The sequence below is a fragment of the Hetaerina americana genome, unplaced genomic scaffold (genome assembly GCF_022747635.1).
Source record: "Hetaerina americana unplaced genomic scaffold, ioHetAmer1.1.p SCAF_16, whole genome shotgun sequence".
Taxonomy (NCBI): Eukaryota; Metazoa; Arthropoda; class Insecta; order Odonata; family Calopterygidae; genus Hetaerina; species Hetaerina americana.
Genome location: NW_027286719.1, coordinates 11,298,767 through 11,317,942, shown reverse-complemented (window position 1 = coordinate 11,317,942; position 19,176 = coordinate 11,298,767). Strand labels below are relative to the sequence as shown.

General features: G+C 38.1%; 2 protein-coding genes across 6 annotated transcripts in view; one reads left to right on the top strand and one right to left on the bottom strand.

Moving 5' to 3' along the window:
• Positions 1-1,829, bottom strand: part of LOC139687014 (oxysterol-binding protein-related protein 11-like) — a 53,280-nt gene extending 51,451 nt beyond the window's left edge. For 2 of the 3 annotated variants that reach the window (XM_071584101.1, XM_071584103.1), the window contains exons 1-3: positions 1,619-1,829; positions 1,312-1,444; positions 218-427 (exon numbers count right to left, since the gene is read on the bottom strand). In XM_071584101.1, the coding sequence (XP_071440202.1) occupies positions 218-427; positions 1,312-1,437 (336 nt within the window). In that variant the 5' untranslated portion in view covers positions 1,438-1,444; positions 1,619-1,829. The other variant, XM_071584102.1, reaches the window with a different exon arrangement.
• A 6,428-nt stretch (positions 1,830-8,257) lies between these two features.
• SWIP (strumpellin and WASH-interacting protein) overlaps positions 8,258-19,176 on the top strand; it is a 31,022-nt gene continuing 20,103 nt past the window's right edge. Inside the window, exons 1-7 of one of the 3 annotated variants that reach the window (XM_071584100.1) lie at positions 8,258-8,399; positions 8,540-8,679; positions 8,846-9,011; positions 9,107-9,297; positions 10,720-10,944; positions 11,157-11,402; positions 12,690-12,875. In XM_071584100.1, coding sequence (XP_071440201.1) covers positions 8,348-8,399; positions 8,540-8,679; positions 8,846-9,011; positions 9,107-9,297; positions 10,720-10,944; positions 11,157-11,402; positions 12,690-12,875 — 1,206 coding nt within the window. In that variant the 5' untranslated portion in view covers positions 8,258-8,347. The remainder of the gene's footprint in view (positions 8,400-8,539; positions 8,680-8,845; positions 9,012-9,106; positions 9,298-10,719; positions 10,945-11,156; positions 11,403-12,689; positions 12,876-19,176) is intronic. The other 2 variants (XR_011700590.1, XM_071584099.1) reach the window with 2 other exon arrangements.

The following is a 19,176-nucleotide window of genomic DNA, read 5'->3' as shown; positions in this document are numbered from 1 at the left end:
ATTTAATTTTGAGCAACCTGCCATTCCAGTCATCTAATAATCTTAACCTTCCAATGCCATGCAATACCTAAGATTACAGATGTGACCATCAAAAGAGGACCTTGCATAAGGAAAAATTGTTACCATGCAAAATCTCAATATGTAATCTACGGTTATGGTATTATGAAGAGACTGTCTAGATTATTGAATTTTTAAGATAATAAATATTTACACTTACTCTGGCAATAGCCAAAGTATGCATCTCCGCCACGGCACGAAGACGATTCACCCACTCTTGTCTTTCACGAGCATCAGTGGCTCTTAGTTTATACATTTCACCTGTGGCAGAATTCACGGCAAAAGAGCTAGAGTCTTCATCGCTGGGCGATATTACAGCTCCTGCCAAATGCACAGTCCCTCTAGGTCTTTGCCTGTTTTCTGTTTCATTCTACGGATAAAGTATCGATAATAGCAAATATAATCCCAAGAAAACTCAAGTCACATTTATTGGCCATTATCAGTTACAATAAATCATACAGCATTGTCATTTGCCACAATTTTCTTATTCTGAAAAATGAGCATATTCTAAACAGCGTCCTCACGAAAACTATGAAGTAAGGTAAATTTAATCCTTATAAATAACACGACGCTAACGAACAATGATGTATGAATTTCTTTTAAATGACAAAGACAGATGAATGCAAATGAAATTTCTTTTTTCTGCCCCCTGTTATTCAAAAAGGGGCATATAGTCTTATAAATCTGAAAACTATAGGTGCAGTGAGCAGAGTAAAATTATTGGTGCTTATTTCAACATAGTGCGTGTGGAAATTTTAACCAATGAAGTTGTGCTTATTCTCGTCTTTACTCATATCCCGGAAATACAAGGAAAGCGAAAGACTATCTCCTAAAATGCTGCTTTGGTCAATATTGGCCAAGAGAATTGGTCACTTACGTCCAAATACTTTAATTTTCCAAGGAACTAAGTTCCAGAAATGTTTTTTGCTTAGTACAGATAACACAAAGCCACGCATACCTTATACAAAATGAATTTTAAATACCTAAAATTTTAAAGGCAAGGATCAATAACCAATGAGCGGTGAATTATGGCTGTTAATCTAATCTTAGCAGGAAGTTGTGCCTGATCGACAAAAAATATTCTCATGCATTAACGATAAAACAAAACGTGTTAAGCCTGATGAAAATGGAAAACCGTCAAAACTTAAGGATTTAAGTGCATGCTTAAAATAACAACACAGGCATAAATGACTGATTCCGCCACATTTACCACGAAAAGTGACTAAGCTTACTAAAAGTGACGACTAAGCTTACCAAATAGTATTGTAGCAGACCAGTTTCAGGATCAAGTATAAAAAACCTGTATTGCCATCCTTTCATTACATTGGTGTATTTATTGAGCTGTCCCTCAAAAACTTGTCTTAACTTATCTGATGTCATGTTGAACCTAGATGAATTTTAGTACGTTTTTGGGAGGCAAATGCATACGAAGTATAATACCACAAATCATTTAACCACTGTAACAAACACTTTTAATTATTTCTGAATGTTCATAACAAATTCCAAATAAACACAGATGTTTATCATAAAAAAGGAATTATTTCCTGTAAATAGTACTAACACCTGTTTTCTCCAAAAAAAACTTCACATTCACAAAAATCAAATTAGAAAAATGTAATAGATGCAAATACAACTGTTGGCACTTCTATATCTTCTATCAATCATGGTAACAATCTTTACAAACAATGTAAAAAACAAAGTCGACCAGCAAATTGTACTTTCTTTGCTCCATTACGTCCACAGTTGTCTCATTCATAAATCGATTTACCAACAATTCAGAAACAACTGATAATACAACTAGTCCTAAAAATCGCCGTCGGCGGCGTTCGTAACATTGACTACTGTGCCGTTCATTTTCATTGACTCGTTCATGAACAATAAGCGTTCAGAGTCGTTCATATTTCAGCACACTTTCAAACAATGTCAACGAAATTAAATAAACAACGTTGGAAATTACTTCCCAAAAATTTTCATTTAATGCAACATTAATTTGTATGTAGTTTTTGATGATAAATGAAACCTTTATAACGTGGTTTGCTTCTCAATGTAGCAGCATATTCTCGATTTACAGCTTATGGTACCTAGTTTTGCACGAGGCAATTTGTTTTGTGATGACATTCAACAGATATATTTGGTTAAGAAGTTTTCTCACATTATTCTCAAGCGCGGGATTATTAAATGTTGAATAATAACCTCCGAGGTGCTGTGACATATATTGCGACATTAATAAAGACTTACGTAGAGACGGTTATTGTTCTCCTGCGTTGTAAGTTTCTGTACCCTTCTGTTGTGGAGGAGGAATGGGAAGGCTTTGGCTGAAAGGGAAGAGCGAAAGAGACGGATGGTGGTGGCGGTGCTAGGGCTAGCGGAGAGAGGAACCTGCACATTGTTTGGGTTATTTAATATGTTCTTCCTTGCCTTACACTCTTCTCGAAGCTCTGAGGTCAATGCTCTAGCGATGCATTCTAATGATTTTCCGGGTTCGGAAACCATCTCGTCCTCAAAGTAATTTTAAGGGATGAAGAATTCTGCATGTCCGGGTTTTCACCGCGTTGTTGTTTGAAGCCGACAACAGTTTCGCCGAAGTTTCATCCGGCGTCTTCAGGTCGAAGATGGCAGTTCGTTTCATCCGGCGTCTTCGACCTGAATACGCCGGATGAAACTTCGGCGAAACTGTTGTCGGCTTCAAACAACAACGCGGTGAAAACCCGGACATGCAGAATTCTTCAAGCCACCGCCGCGAAAATCTACGCAGCCATATAATTTTAAGGGATGTTTTAATGGTGGATCTTTTCCTACCATCTTTTGGCTAAACAACGGCGAAATACCATGCTGAAGCGCGAGTTTGAACACTTTTTTAAATATTTTTAGAACTTGGTGATATGCGCAAACACCGACTTTAAAAATATTTAACGCTTTACTGATATCGTGAGAAGAAAGAATATGGATTCACTTTATTTTCAATGCCGGAAAATTCCCCATCCTTACCTTCTAAACTTCTGGTCATTTAGGGGGCCTATCTAAATGTATAATTACAAAACCATTTTCAATGCAACAATTTCAGAGTGTAAAAATCATTCGCCTTGACTGGGATTCGAACCCAGATCCGTAAATATCCGGTCGAGTGCTTTAGCCACTTAAGCTACCGAGGCGTCCTCTTAAATCCTGAAATTTTGGGGTTTTTAAAGGAACAAGATGTTGTGACGAAATACCGTACATACAATGTCACAGGCATTCGTAGTCGTGCACAAGGCGCCACAGTCCACGAGGTTAAAGCCAACTTTAAACACTTATGGTGTTTTCACTTTGACAAATTCCAAAGAAACTGCGGGAGATGCCGCAACAGTAACTTTTAACGGAGTCATCCGCTAATGTGCATCTTCAATGCAACAATTTCAGAGTGTAAAAATCATTCGCCTTGACTGGGATTCGAACCCAGATCCCTCAATATCCGGTCGAGTGGAATTTGACAAAACCATTTTATTTATAGGGGGACCAGAAAATTCCGTGGGTAGTCCAGTTCGTGGTTTTTCATGAATACAGGTATCCCAGCATTTTAGAGGAGCCCTATTAGGTAGAGCATTGAGCATTAAGTAGGTGGTACACGAGCTAGCTAAGGAGAGTCAGAGGGTTTTGGCGATGTTAGGGCTATTGGAGGGATTTCGTTTTTGAAAGTACACAGAGGAACTGGCGAAGAGCATCATCTTCACCATTCTCATTTAAATGGAGCTCGTTTAAGAATATTGGTGTGACAATGAGTTTCTCCACATCAAACAGCTATGCTCCATTCTAAATTAACCCCCCTTTTTTCAAATAATCTGATTACTTCCCTGCAATCCCTGTTCACCATTACATGCATTAATCAATAACTTGACCCATGACTGTGTCTCTCGGTGCCTCTTTTTTTACAAATTATCTTTGCTGTAACTGGTAGACATTCATTCTCCCTAATTTCAGTATATTCTCCTTTCAACTCTATTCATTTGTCTTTGCGCTTTTCAATTTTTTTTTCAATCTATGCCTATCATACGGCTTCAATGACCATGTTTCTTCGCTGTATGAAACCAATCTCCGTATCAAATTTTTGTTGGGCCTTTTCTCAACGTGCTTGTCATCAAATCCCTTCTCTCTGTGAAAGCTTCTTGGTCTAACGCCATTATCCGTCTAATATACCTACTACTTTGACCATTTTGGTTAAGAACACCTCCGAGATAGGTAACCTATTCCCCCTGCTCCAGTTTATGAACTACAATTTTAATATTTGACTTCTCCCTTTCTCAAAAACCAAGGAACCTTTGATTTGTTTACATCGATTCTCATTTCTTACCTATCGGGCTGACTTTCCAATGTTGTGAGCAATAGGCTCGGTGGAATGTAGACCCGAACAATGACCAATTTCGTTTTTTCAGCTTTTACCAGCCCGTACTTCCACAAATAAGATTTTATGAGTTCTATGAGCTCTGCCAACGTCTTCACCCTGAAGACGATGGCAGAGTCAGCCTTCGAAACGTCGGTGTACTGCAACCTGACCCGGTGGGAAACCCGAGAGAACTTCTTGAATTCTATGAGTTGTTTTTTCTAGGTTTACTCCACTACTTCCTCCCTTTTGTTAAAAACTACTGCAATCCCTCGCTGGCTCTCTTCCCCTCCGCTGTACATATATCATTACTCTTTAATTATCATTCCAGTAATCCCCGCTATCCTTCCATCTCACATCGCACAGCCACAAAATAGCTATACTCCCTCTCTCCACCTTTCGCTTCATATTTTCTAATTTCCCTTTTCTCAACATCGTCCTGAAATTCTAAGCCCCAATCCTAACTGGTTTGGTCCTCTTCCGTACTACTTCCCGCTGCCTGGGCACGACACACGGCTGATTTGTCCCGTTCTTCAGCTGCCAGGACTCAATATGAGTACGTTGTGCATCTTAACAGCTTTGGGATACATAATTGAGGTGTACCGTTGCCTCCCTCAAGAGTGTTTTCATATGATACCATCGCTCAAATGGTCGCGCCACTGCGGTCAGATGTTCCTGCAGCTACCTCAATGAGGATCATACGCTGCTCGGACCTGTCAACTGGCTCCTACACTTCGACCTGTCTGGCATGGATGACTCAACCAGGAGAGAAATCATTGTTCCAGACAGCACAGCTTTAGGGGTTATCAGAACGCACAAGATTATCCACCACAAGGTTGCAGTTCATGGGAGGGTCAAATAAATATGTGTATCCATAATATGTCGGCTTTACGTTCATTTCAGAAGACTTGAGGGACACTTCTCAATAATGTTCTGGTTGAGATGAACCTACAAAGAATTAAAGGAATTCACTATCTTTGGATGACCTGGTTTCACGCCCCTTGCACTGCCAACCCTGCTGACCAGTCCTTGCAGACCCTGCCCTCTTAAATTCAATTTTATGTTATGCCTGGTGTCATTTGATCACTGTTTAGAGAAATGGTTATGTGCATGTGCAGCCTAAGACGAAAACACCAAACAATGTTTTGGACAAGCACTTAAGATAACTCGAGCGACGTTTAAAGGCCACACGCTATAGACTGCAGTCTACATAACAGAGCAATTTAAGCAAATATCTTCAATGATTTCTTTTATCTTTACATTTTGAGTGTGTTTTATATTTTCGGCTTCTTGGCTGGAATATTTATTACTAATTCACCTTCTTTACCACATCAAACTTCCATAGATAATATTCATATTTTACCATATAATTAAATGTTTCAACGACTCACATTTTTACCTTTTGGCTTTGCGTCTGGCATGAGGCTTACTGTGGGGCGTTTAATTTAAACGCTTAGTACACCATTGTTAACTAGGACAAATATTTTGTGAGAAAACCGGCAAAATTGCGCAATTCGCGCGAAGCAATCCGCCACAAACGCCCGGATTTATGCAAGAACAAAAATTGGCTTTTGCACCATGACAACACCCCTAGTCACGAATCGTTGCTTGTGCGCGAATATTTGGCCAAAAACAACACACCAGATGCCGCAGCCACGCTGCGCTACGATTGACGAGATAAAGACTGCACAGGGGTTGCAGGCATTGCTGAGCGAATTGGAAATTCAGTACGACAGGTATGGGATGAGAATCTATATTAATTTAACAAAGGTTATGCGATTTTCTAGAAAAAAAGGCTAAGCTAAACATTAAAATAGGAGGGCAAAAACTAGAGCAGGTAGAACAGTTTACGTATCTCGGTAGTGTTTTGGACCAACGCGGTCAAAGTAGTAGGGACGTAAGGAGAATTGCGCCAGGCAAAGAGGCTTTCACAAGGAGGAGGGAGTTGATGAGAGGGACGTTGAGTAAGGATATTAAGAAAAGACTCGTAAAAACTTTGCTATGGAGCGTAGCTATGTACGGCGCGGAAACGTGGTCATTGAAGCAGGAGGATAGACGTAGACTGGAGGCTTTTGAAATGTGGTGTTGGAGAAGAATGGAGAAGGTGAAATGGACAGAGAAGAAAACAAATGAGGAAGCACTTGGTATGGTGGGCGAAGAGAGGGGTTTGTTGGGAGCAATCCTATGGAGGCAGGAAAAGTGGTGAAGGGGACATTGACTGGCAGTGGGATGTTGAAGACTGCAATAGAGGGGAGAATGTAAATCAAACGAGGAAAGGGAAGGAACAGGATAGGAAGTTTGGACGGGATGAAGGGAGGAAGAAAGTACTCAGAGATGAAGAGGGACCTGACGTAGAGTAGGATACTAGATTTTGTGTTTTGTTAGGAGTCACAAAATATTTATTTACTAGTTGTGTCCATCCAAAAACCTACCTTAACCCGCAGATTACCTAATAATAATAAAGTAGGATTGCAGGTAACGATAGTGTTTGAGCAATATTGAATTGAGTATTTCTTGATGGGCATAACCTGCATTCAACTTTACAAAAGAAAAAACACATTAGTACATTTTTTAAAATATTTAGGTACGGCGCACGCCTGCTTTCCCAAATCATGGGTTAAAATCACTGATGTCAAAATGTTCGCGATTTGGCTTCCAGCTACAAGCAAGGAGGTTATGGAGATATCTTAAGGACCACGGACGACTAAGAGTTTTCCCGAGAGAAAAAATCTAATTTCTGTATTTGATGTGCGTTTAATCACTCATGCACGAAGATCTGTTCTTTTAAATTCGTTAAAATAAGACAAATAGGTTAGCTGTGTTAGCCATTGTATTGTAGGACCTTATCAACATGGATAGTGAAACATCGCTAATGGTGTAAATGGAACAAGCCAATGTTTCTACAGCAAACTGTGGGTATACAACAATAAATTTCCAGCTTCGACGGCCGGTAGATAGTCGTGGGCTTGCTCTCCGTTGGCCAAGTTCAGTTAAGTTAACTTTCCCATCAATTAAGGCAATCAATAGAATGTTTACATAGGCCAGACAAAAGCATTTAAGCTGATCATGAATGATAATGATTACATAATAATTTTCCCGTAGTCAAATATTCCAAATAGTTACTGTAAAACAAAAACCACGTAACGAACATGCTGAATTGGACCCATCAAAATAAGGCGAAAGCGGAACGGCCAATATATTCATGGAAGCTGTGAATTCATTTAATTATCCGCAAAGACCCTTAACGCACACGACCATGGGCAGTGTTGTGCCTTGATCAGTTACCTAGTACCCACACTCCTTAATCATATCCGGAGAGTTTTTTTAAGTACTCGTAGGTATTGGCCTAATTTTGAAGACAAACTTGTAAGCTAGGTTACCTTTTTTACCCCCCGTCCGGTTCCTCATAAGATCAGAAAAATCCTTACCATCTCTGTAGCAGAACGATCCTTTAACTAAAGTCTATAAATGTGAATTTGGCGAACCAGTTACAGGGATGGTTCAACATTAGCAGAGAACGTATACATAAGGCGTAGGTACCTTGTTTAGATTATTTCAGCGGCTGCAGTTTTAAAAATGCAAAATTACTTTATTTTCCCTGATATAGTTTCTGATGGATGCGCAGATAGTTAAAAACACCATCATTCAACAAAACATCATGTTCAACAGTCCGTCACATCGTCAGGTATCTACTACAAACTGAACGTCGTAATTGTTGCTGACGTTAAGAGTCTTGCACCGTCCATAGCGTCCGAATCAGTAAGGTGTAAGTCCTTTCAGATCAACATACACATCGTTGCCGGGTCGGCCAACAGATGTCTCAACTAGTTCGTATCGGCTTGTGATCAGTTGAGTCAGTTCAGCGAGCTTATTTCTGTGATCTTGCTTAGCCAATTTGGCTAGAAGTTAATTGGCAGAATGTTTTAAGAAAGGATGTCAGGTATTTTGGAGTGGGACTGTGGAGATGAAGAGGATGGAACACATAGTATGTACAAAGCTGGGGTAGTATATATGTCGATACTTTCTGCTAAAAAGTAAATGTGTTGTTATCTGGAAAGTGGGCGTTTTTGTAATACACCATGTTGTGTTTTCAACCTATGTTTCATTTAAATTCATAATTTTCAGAAATTGCGGGTGAGGTGCAATTACGAACGTATAGAAAATTTCTGGACGAATATTCTTCACAGCTACGCGGTATAGAAGAAGCTCTTGATGAAAGTATAAGTGATACGTGGGATATTAGCCGAGACCCAATAGCCCTCAAGGTACTTATTATTTTCCTGTCGACCATTTATTAAGATAGTTCACATTAATTAATTACATTATAATATATGGTATTTGAATTAAATTTCTCAGCACCATATGAATTATTTTTCTTTGTGCCAGATATAAGCACGTAAATATTCATCGCTTTGTATGATAATATTTCAGTTCTTGCCTCATGAGCAGACTAGCTTGCTGAAGCTTGTAGACACTGACAACAAGATCTTGAACAAAGTGTTGACTGTTTTGGCTGCGCTCAGTATTGAGGTTGAAAAGCTTCAAGATGAAGCTAGAAGTAAATATTTCGGTGCCCTCCTGTTTTACGGGGAAGGAGGTAATGTCTCACTCTAGTACAAATAAAAGGTTGATTTGAATGAAGTGTTAAAGCCATGGTGGTGTTAATAAATTTTTTGTAACTTCTTTTTTCAGGCACTACTGGTTCAAGTGGTGTTGATGCTCAAATGTCTATCAGTCACTTCTTACCATTTCTGCAGGAAATGTTCTGTTTCGTAACTCGATGTGAACAAGTTGTGTGTCAAATTGTGAAGCAGATGTCCGCCGTACATGATTCGACTAAAAGTACTCCAGGCTTTATTAGTGCATCTGATGTGCACTTTCAGGTAAAGCATTTCTAGGTTTGTCCTGTACTTCCCTTGAATAGGATTCCTTAAAATGACAATTGTAGTCACAGGGCTACATTTATCCCCCTCCTTCAATCGTTTTGAGAACATGTGGTCCTTCGTATTAATGGCATTCGCCATATAGTCTTTTAGGAATTGAAACATATGGTTGTTCAAATATGGTTTAAATATTTCAGTAGGGGAGGCATGGATTATTAGGAAAGGTGGACGGGGAGTGCAGTCACTGCTCCTATGGCTGTAACAATTAACTGTGATATTTTCTCTGAGTTCTGATACCATTGTGAGAGAATATCATCAAATAATATGTTAGGTACAATCGGAAATATTGAAAATGTCATTGGGTGCCACCAATACATAGGTAACAGATAAGGTCACATGAAGGTGTTTATGTGCTATGGGTTGTGAGACTGAACATTTCCAAACAACTGGATGATTGTAATGAGTTTTTCTTTGCAGTTTTAGGTAATTGAGTTACTTTTAAATGTTATAAATGCAGATGAATCATTGCTATATCGCTTTGGTCATGAAAGCAAATGACAAAGCTCTTTATTTTTATATCTGGCATAACCAATCCCAAAGTTGAACAACATTTGTGTCTTGGGAAGTCGTTTTGGGACCCAATATCATCCCAAGGCCTGTGATATCAGTGAGTAAAGCCCATGGCACCTCTAAATTAATCTTATCATAATTTTGCTTATTTATACATGCAAGCATTCTGTCTGATGCAAACTAAAATGCTAATGCCACTTTGAATTCTGTGGAGAGGCATGGGTGAGAAATTATCATCATCTGTCGCAAGTAAATATTGACTAAAATTTGAAATTGTGTAATCAAAAAGTAGCAAAGGTTTCTTTTTTAAAGACTCGGCTTGTACTTTGAAACTGTAAATAGGTTGAACAATGTGAATTCCTTTACAGTCATGACATGAAAGTGTAAAACCTGTAGTATTTGGGGCACCTGTAGTAATTGTCCTTACCTTGGGTTACAAGTTACCCAGGGTATTTATATTATTGAATCCAAATCTGTCTCCTTGGAAGAGTAATCATGTTTTATAAGGTAATTTCACAATAGGTGATGTTTTATCCATGTTGATTTCAATTCTGGAGTAGGGTCCCTCTTTTCCCTAAGACTCAAATTTAGTGAATTTTAATAAATAAGTTTTTCCATTGTGGACTTGTAGTATCAGTGGTTGTTTATAACTCGCCTGATATACTTGAGCCCCTGATTGAAGTTCTCTTAGTGACTGTTAATTTTGGGCTTTTTTGATGTGTCCTACATTTCACTACATTCTGATGTTTGCCTTTGTTTATTCAATTCAAAGCTGCTGTTGCATTTTCATGTTGTGAATTTTAAATAGGTTCTCTGTAATTTAATATTGCTATTCTTATTCATAAATTACAGGTAGTGTTCGAGCACCTTGGTGACCTGTTAGTTATGTTAATAACATTTGATGAAATTATATCCAGTCATAATGTGTTAGTTGATCATTGGCTTTTGTATAAGCGTACAGTGAAATCAGTACAGCATGATCCTTCCAAGTTTGGAATTGATGGAAGCAAATTGAAGTTATTTGAAAGAATAATTCATGAAATTGAGGAGAAATTGATGAAAGGAACTATTTTCCAGGTTTGCTATGTCCTCAGCAATATGTTGTGACTATCATGCGGTAAACATTTATTTCATCATTATAGACTTAAGAATTAAAGTATGAGTGTGATTTTTTAAAGTTGATTATTGCCTGTAATTTCAAATGAAGTTATTAGTTCCAACTGTTAATATTAGTTAGAGTACATGATATTGTATGTGCATTCTATGATTTTAAACGTCTCATTTTATAGCACTGTGTTGAGCAGTCCTTTGACGAAACAAAGAGCATAATATGCAAAAATGCACAGCTTTCTGAAGAGTTTTCATTATATTTGAGAGGTTCACTTTCTGATTTTGAAGGAAAACTACATGATCAATTACATTCTGATAATATACACCTATGGATAAAGGGCTGTGCATTGTGTGTTCTCAATTTTAATTTGTTTGGCTCTTTAGACAAGAAAATCTTCAAGCAGATATGGGACATTAGTAAAAAGGTAATACTTATGGCAGCACTTAAGTCATAGAATAACCTTCTTATAAATATCTTTGTGCTGAAATCTCTGTTTTTAATCCATCTGGTCAAAATTGATGATTGTCTTCCTACACATTATTCTAAAAGATGATATTTTGTTAATTATTCTTTAACAAACCTCCAAGTGAAAATGCCAACCATCATTTCATTGACCCCCCCCCCCTGTTAATGCATTTTCTTAGTATGTCCTGTCAGAGCATAAGATGTCGTTTTAATAAAAGCAGCTGATGTTAACCCTAGGGTGATTTCTATGGCATAATGACATCCCTGGCAGGAATACAATGCAATGAAATCCTCCTGTATACAATAATGATTCCTTGAACATAATTTTTGCTTTCAAAATGTTCTCATTTTATTTTAGCCATTTCTTTGGCAGCCTTTCAGTTCTAAATCATATATTCAGTTTTGCTGTGTCTGTTGCTCCCTGGCTCTGCAGATATTCCAGCTGAACATAACTTGTGAAATAGTTTGAAATAATGAAAAGAAATGGGCCTCATTTATCACGAGTTTGTCTATCAACCCCAGTAAAAATGTGGCCCTTCCAAATCCCACGTCTTAATTCTTTTTTATGTAGAGGTAATTTCCTTGGTTAAAAATTATCAACAATCGCAAAGACCATAGCTGCACCAAACTAGGTATTCAAATTAATAGTTTGTATATGTTCTCATAATGGCATCTTAATTCGTTTTATCTGGAGGTAATTTTCACGATGAAAAATTATCAAAATTTGCAAGGACCAATGTTGCACCAAAGTACATATTCAAATTAATAATCAGTTGGTATATGTTTTCATAATTGACCGTCATACATGCAATAGTTATCCCTAATTTTGGTTTGGTGGTTGGGGGAGAGGTTCCCCAATACTAAGCCCGATGGAATTTGAAATACACAATTAGCACATCTGGGTAGGTGGGTCAGTTCCTTTCTCTGTGCCGGCTGTGGTTTCCCAGGAAGATCTGATACCTAGAAAATCACACAGCCTGGGATAAGCTGAGGGTGCCCAACTTCATTTATTTATTGACATATAGATATTTTATATAAACTAACTGGCTAAATTAATTGTTTTTTCATTCAACATTGACATAATGTGTATTTAATTGTCCTTTCAAATACTGAGCAGAGTTGATTTTGTGATTTGTAACTTTTATAACAGTTTTCTTATTACCAAGTTATTAAATCAAATAATGTTAAATATTTAATTAATTTTTTCAATACTATTGCCTATATAAAACTAAATTGTGGTTTTCAGATCCCTGCTGTAACTCTTGTTGGAAATATACTTTGGTTCCCCGAGACCTTCCTTCTAGCCCGTTTACCTCAATTATGCAAAATGATTGACAAGAAAACTCAGCAAGCTGTTCAATCAAACAGACAGAGCTATTTGCAGACCAAAGCCAGTAATTTACCAAAAGAACTTCAGCTTTATTATTTTCAGGTTAGTTTGAAATCATTATTTTTATTGGTATTCCACCATTTTAGGTGGGTTTTGGAAGGACAGAGACTGAACAACAATACCTTTCTTTGCCTCTCCTAAGAAAACCTAACCTGACATGTGACCCCCAAATAAACACTTCTTCAGTTTTGCATACTCCCTTCATTACATTCCATACCTATCCTTCAGCTACCCTTTCCTTGCTTGCCTGACATTTTTTCCTCCATCAAAGTCTTCAATATCCCATCTTCAATCAAAATGCTCTGCAGCTACATTTCCTGCCTCCTATGGGTTCGTGCTCTTCCACCATGCTTAGCCTTTTCTTGTTTGTTTGCCTTTCTGCCCAAATCTCTTTTTCTATCTTTCTCCATGCCCACATCTCAAAAGTCTCCAATCATCCGGCACCCTTGGCCAGGTTTCCAAGACATCCAAAACCATACCATCCTTATCACTTATCAAAGTTTTCATTAGCCTCTTTATAATTTTCTCATTAAACATTCCTATCTTCAGTTTCGTCCCTGCTAAAACTTCTTTCCCGGTACAATTCTTTTCTTACATGTGTGTCCCTACTACTTTTGCCGTATTGGTCAAGAACTGTTTCAAAACTATATCTTGTAAAGTGTAAGAGTTTTGTAAAATGGCTTCAAATGATAATATGTATATAATTAAATGGGGAATCCTTTATATGTGTGTTTAGTTGAATGTTTATGACCAATTATAACAACATTATTACCCTATTTGCCTTTGATGAAATAATTACTGTATAACCTCATTATTCCAATCCTCTTCAGTTTGAAATACTGCATAATTCCATGATAAAATCTCTCTAACCTGAATAAATATCTGACCATATCTCCATTAATATGTGTTTTCAGGTGATGCCATGAACAATTAAATATGGCATTTGAGTTATGACTATTCCCCTAGGCTCATACGACCACCATTTACTGTGTCATACAGCTCTTTCCAATAATTGGTGTTTTGTCAAATTCACAAGAGAGGTAGTTAAAACAGGGTGCCAAGGTTTAAGAGCTATTCACCATAAAGATGGCCCTAGACGTAGTGGATGCCAGTGGTAGCTCTCTTTTCTGCTATGACTCGAGTGCATTACAATGAATCATTGGCTTCTGCCCAATACATCCGTCACTGTAAGAGAAACAGTCCACCATAGAATCCCTTGATAGAAAGGGAATGAAAGCTATTATTGTGTAATTTTGGGCATGAAGGCATTGCCACAAACAAAAGAGCTTAGACCCTGTATTGGCACCGAAACTGGTGGAAGGAATTTTGGGGTACCACAACTGGCATCACTGGACTGAGAATAAGGACTGCTGCCATGACCTAAGAAAAAGCATCACCTTGCTGTTATGAATGGAACTGCTCTCTGTGGAATATTCTGAAAAGAGAGGATGCAAGCCAGAGGAGAGACATCAGGGGGAGCTAAAACACATTCTGGGTGATGACCCAGATCATAAAAGCTGTACGATCATTTTGCAAATAAATTGGCATCTTTTCAGTTGCATGCAGTTGGCCCCACTGTATGATATTTAAATGTCTAGTCTTTGCCTGTGACCAATTTCACTTACATTTCATAATGTTAGGTTGAATTTGTTGTAAAATGACACTAGCAGTGGAAGCGCTACTATTGTGGCACCAAGGAGTATCCTAAAAAAGAACCCACTGTTGAACACTACTAGGGACATGTATGAGGTCAGTTCAAAAAGTATCGCAACTTTTGTACTTTTTCAAAAATTGTTTATTTATTCATGAATATCTATTTTGTCCCCATTGAAGTTATCCCCATTGGATGTTAAACACTTGTGCCAACGTTTTTTCCAATCCTCGAAGCACTTCAAAAAATGAGTTTCTGTGATTTTGTTCAGCTTCTCCTTCGATACAGTCTTCATCTCGTCAATTGTAACATAGCGTCATCCTTACCACATGGGCCTCTTCAGTTTTAGGAACAAGAAAAAGTCACTGGGGGCCAGGTCTGGGGAATATGGTGGCTGCGGCATCATTGGTGTGTTGTTTTTTGCCAAAAATTCTCGCACAAGCAATGATGTGTGAGCAGAGGCATTGTCAAGGTGCAAAAGGCAATCCACAAAGCCGGGCGTTTGTGGCAGATTGCTTCGTGCAAATTGCGCATAACTTGCAGGTAATATTCCTTATTTGCCGTTCTACCGTGTGGCAAGAACTCATGATTCACTATGCCCCGGCGATCGAAGAATACTGTTACCAAAACTTTCACATTCGACGGAACTTGGCACGCTTTTTTTGGTCTTGGCTCATGCTGCAGCTTCCATTGGGATGATTGGGAGTTTCCACATCATAACCATAAACCCATGATTTGTCACCAGTTATGACCCTTGGGAGCAAATTTGGGTCGTCGCGTACAGAATAATTGAATAACCGCATTAGCAGTTTGAGCATTGCTTTTTTTGGTCAAAATTGAGCTGCTTTGGTGCGAATTTTGCGGCGACCCGTGTCATGCCAAAATCATTGGTAAAAATCGAGTGACACAAGCCAATCGATATGTTTAGGTCCTCGGCAACTTCTCTAATGGTGATTCGACGATTGGCCAATGCTATTTTCTTCACTTCATCAATGTTTTTGTCTGTGGTTGACGTGCTCGGGAATCCGGCACGCTCTTTGTCCTTCACATCCTCTCGGCCCTCCGAGAACATTTTGTACCATTGATAAACGTTGCTTCGGTCCAAGGTAGCTTCTCCATATGCCACAGTCAACATTCGGAATGCGTCCACGCTCTTAGTTTCATTTTTCACGTGAAATTTGATACAGATTCTTTGATTCATTTTTTGTAATGGGCAAAAATCAAAGGTGAGCCAAAACACGTCCAAGCAAAGCAGCTGTCTGCAATTAACTGAACAATCAAAATGGCTAAACGTTTCAGCACAAGTGAGAGACATATGTACCAACATAATCCCACAAAAAAATCAAAAATCAAATTTATGTAACCCGCGAAAATTCAAAATTGGTGATACTTTTTGAACAGACCTCGTATTTGACCTTAAAGAATGGAAGCAGGGAAGGCGTGTGTCTTCGTATTGCTAAATTGATGAAGATTTCTTTTATGCCCATCATCTGATCACATACTAACCCCTAAAACTACACTAATGTGTTGAGATTGCAGCGAATACCAAACTTAATGTTAAAGCCACTTTGAAAATGTTTGTTGGTAAACAAGAGACTATCCCGAAAAATGCTAAGATGTTCAGAATAAGATGCTTGACCTGAAAATATAGAGCATTTTCAAAGCGAAACAGGTGAGAAAGTCAAAGCTGTATCAATGCAGGGGGAAGAGGAATGACGGTTTCAGATGAATTAACTCAAGAATGTGGAAATGTATTAAGTCCAGAGAGAATTTGGAGAAACAGGAAAAGAGCTCTACAGACAATAAAAATTAAGTCGGTTGAAAATATAGGCCTGCGTATAAACTTTTGAATGCAGTTGGGAAGAGAATGAGCGACATGAGGTCAGAGGATGAAAAAACAGCTGGATTAAAGTAGACAAAACAGAATCAGGCCTAACTGTCAAGTCTTGAATAAATATTATTTGTGCCTAACCAGATATGGTTATGTAATTTAATGTGAAATTTACTAGTGGATGTATGTAGAAGCAAGATATTTTTTACTGCTCTCTCTTGTCATAGTGCATTTCTATTTATCTTTATGAATCACTGCCAATTTCCTTGAAATTTCATATCAATATTTATTGCAATAATATACAAAGCAAATATGTATGCCATATCTTGGAAAAAGCATATCTTTTTCCCTAATTTCTGTATCCATAATGACTGAAAATCGTTCTTATTGTTAATTTATTTTTAAGAATTTCTTAAGTAGTAGGCTGGAGCTTGAGTGTTAGCCCTAAAACATTGGTAACTTTTAAAGTTCTACCTGCACATCCATCAAAAAAGCTTTCTATAATGAGGTCATGGTTTGATAGAAGCGAAGGTTGAAATGATGGTACAAATTGGCAATATCTCGGTAGAATTAGGCAATTCAATATAATTGGGAAAAAAAACTAGAACTTTGGTTTATTTTGTAATATGTGTGGAAGGAATTATGCCAGGAGTTTGTATTTGTATAATATTAATTATCACCTTGTAAAGTAGAATGGAATTTGAATTTGTAGAGTCTGTAGTGGTCATTAGATAAATTTGGGTATTATAGTTTTGTCATTGGCTTGGATTTTATGTAAGACTGAGGCACATTTAGGTGTTTAGAGGCACATGTGTTGTGTTACTTATTTAATTTTTCAATTGTTTCATAGACATAAAAATTTCCTGACTGATAAAAAATAAAACTTTATATTAATATAAAAATCAAAACCATTCCAACATTGATATTTTCAACCAGGGTTAGGAACTTCATCTTTATTTTCTGTTCTTTCCTTCCACTTCCCTGATCAATTTATGCTCTTTCCAGACACACGATGAAGGGAGAAAAAGAAACTTTGCACTTCCACATAAAGATACTTCACGTGGCCATGGTTTCGATGCTGCACATCATCAGGAGGTGACTTACCTAAGGAATTTTTCAATAACAACCTACTCAGACAACATGGTCATTTTTTCCCAAAATACGGTATCAAGAACTTCTAAGAGGTCGTGAGTCAATCGTCAGATAAAGTACCACCACCAAAATGTATTATGGTGTCCTTTGATGTTACCAACATGTTCACAAGCATCCCAAGGAAGTAAGCCCTGAAACTAGCTGAGATAGCCCTCGTAAAAGCTAAAACACCATCTCCTGTGATGAGCGCATTGTGTGACTAATATTGTTGTGTGTGAATCAAAGTAGTTTTCTGTTCAGGGGTAAACATTATAGATAATTAGAAGGTCTGGCCATGGGCTCGCCCCTCTCTTCAATCCTAGCGGTCATTTATATGGACAATCAGGAAAGACAATTATTTGGTTTAAATCATACTGTACAAAAAATGTGTCATCTTGGTTTCGATATGTTGACAACATCTTCTGTGTTTGGACTAGATCCTAGACAATTGGACAATTTTTTGACTTAGTTAAAGTCTTAAGATGCATGTATACAATTCACGAGTGAGTGTGAATCAGATGTTGCCTTAAATTTCCTGGATTTGACTGTGAAAATAATAAATCAAAGGTTCGACCTTTCCATGTACAGAAAAAAGTGTTACTCCAACCAAGTTATCTACTCCACATCCAAGCACCACCATTCACGAAAACGTGCAGCCTTTCTTGCCATGTTACACAGGGTGTGCAATATCCCATTGTCACCACACAACAAACAAGGGGAACTCCGCATTATTAAACAAATTGCAGTCAACAATGGTTACAGGGAAATAATGATTGAGAACACACACCACAGAAAACAAACACAAATAGCCCAGAAATCTATATACCACACTTCTAAACCTGACGAGCACCGATGGCGAATAATCCCATCTCTTGGCCACATGTCTCTCAGGATACAGCAAATACTGCCCAAAAACAAAATCAACTCAGCATTTTACAACACATATACTATAAAAAACATAATAGGTTCATCCAAAGACAAAATTGACATAATGCAACAAAGCAGGGTTTATAAACTTAATTGTGCGGACTGCAACGCCATCTACATTGGGCAGACAAGAAGGACATTTGATATTAGGATCAAAGAACACCGTTCATGCTTCATAAAGAGAGACAACAGATCCCAATTCGCCAAACACCTCTTGGATAAAAATCACACCAGCAACTTCACAGCAGACATTCTTCACACAGAAAAGAAAGGATGCAGGTTGAACACTTTGGAGGAGTTGGAAATTTGGTAATCCCTTCAGTCAGACAGATTTGAGGCAATAAATGATGCAATATACCTTCTTGGTCCCGCCTACTAAAATTCATAAGACTCCAATATCTTTCTGCACCAACCTCACCTCCAACAAGACAGTGATGACCACCGACTATCCCTTAATGAGGGTCAAACCATTGCGGAAAAACACCCCCCCCCCTCATTAAATGAGGAGTACAATGTGTTTTTTCTGCTGTCCTATCAAAGAACGGGGGAAGGTTACATTGTGCTCTTCATTCCGTGAACATGAACTTCCACAAATTTGAGCCAGAAACCACTGAATACATACCCCTCCCCTAGCCCACTAATAGGTTGCCACACCAACTTACCCCCTCTCCCTCACTCCCCCTACCTTCCTCCCATCCTGGAGCCAGGCTATGAAAGTTGACAAATTTCTCATTAATGTCACTTGATGATGACGTGCAGCATCGAAAACCATGGTCGTGTGAAGTGCTAAATCTTAATGTGGA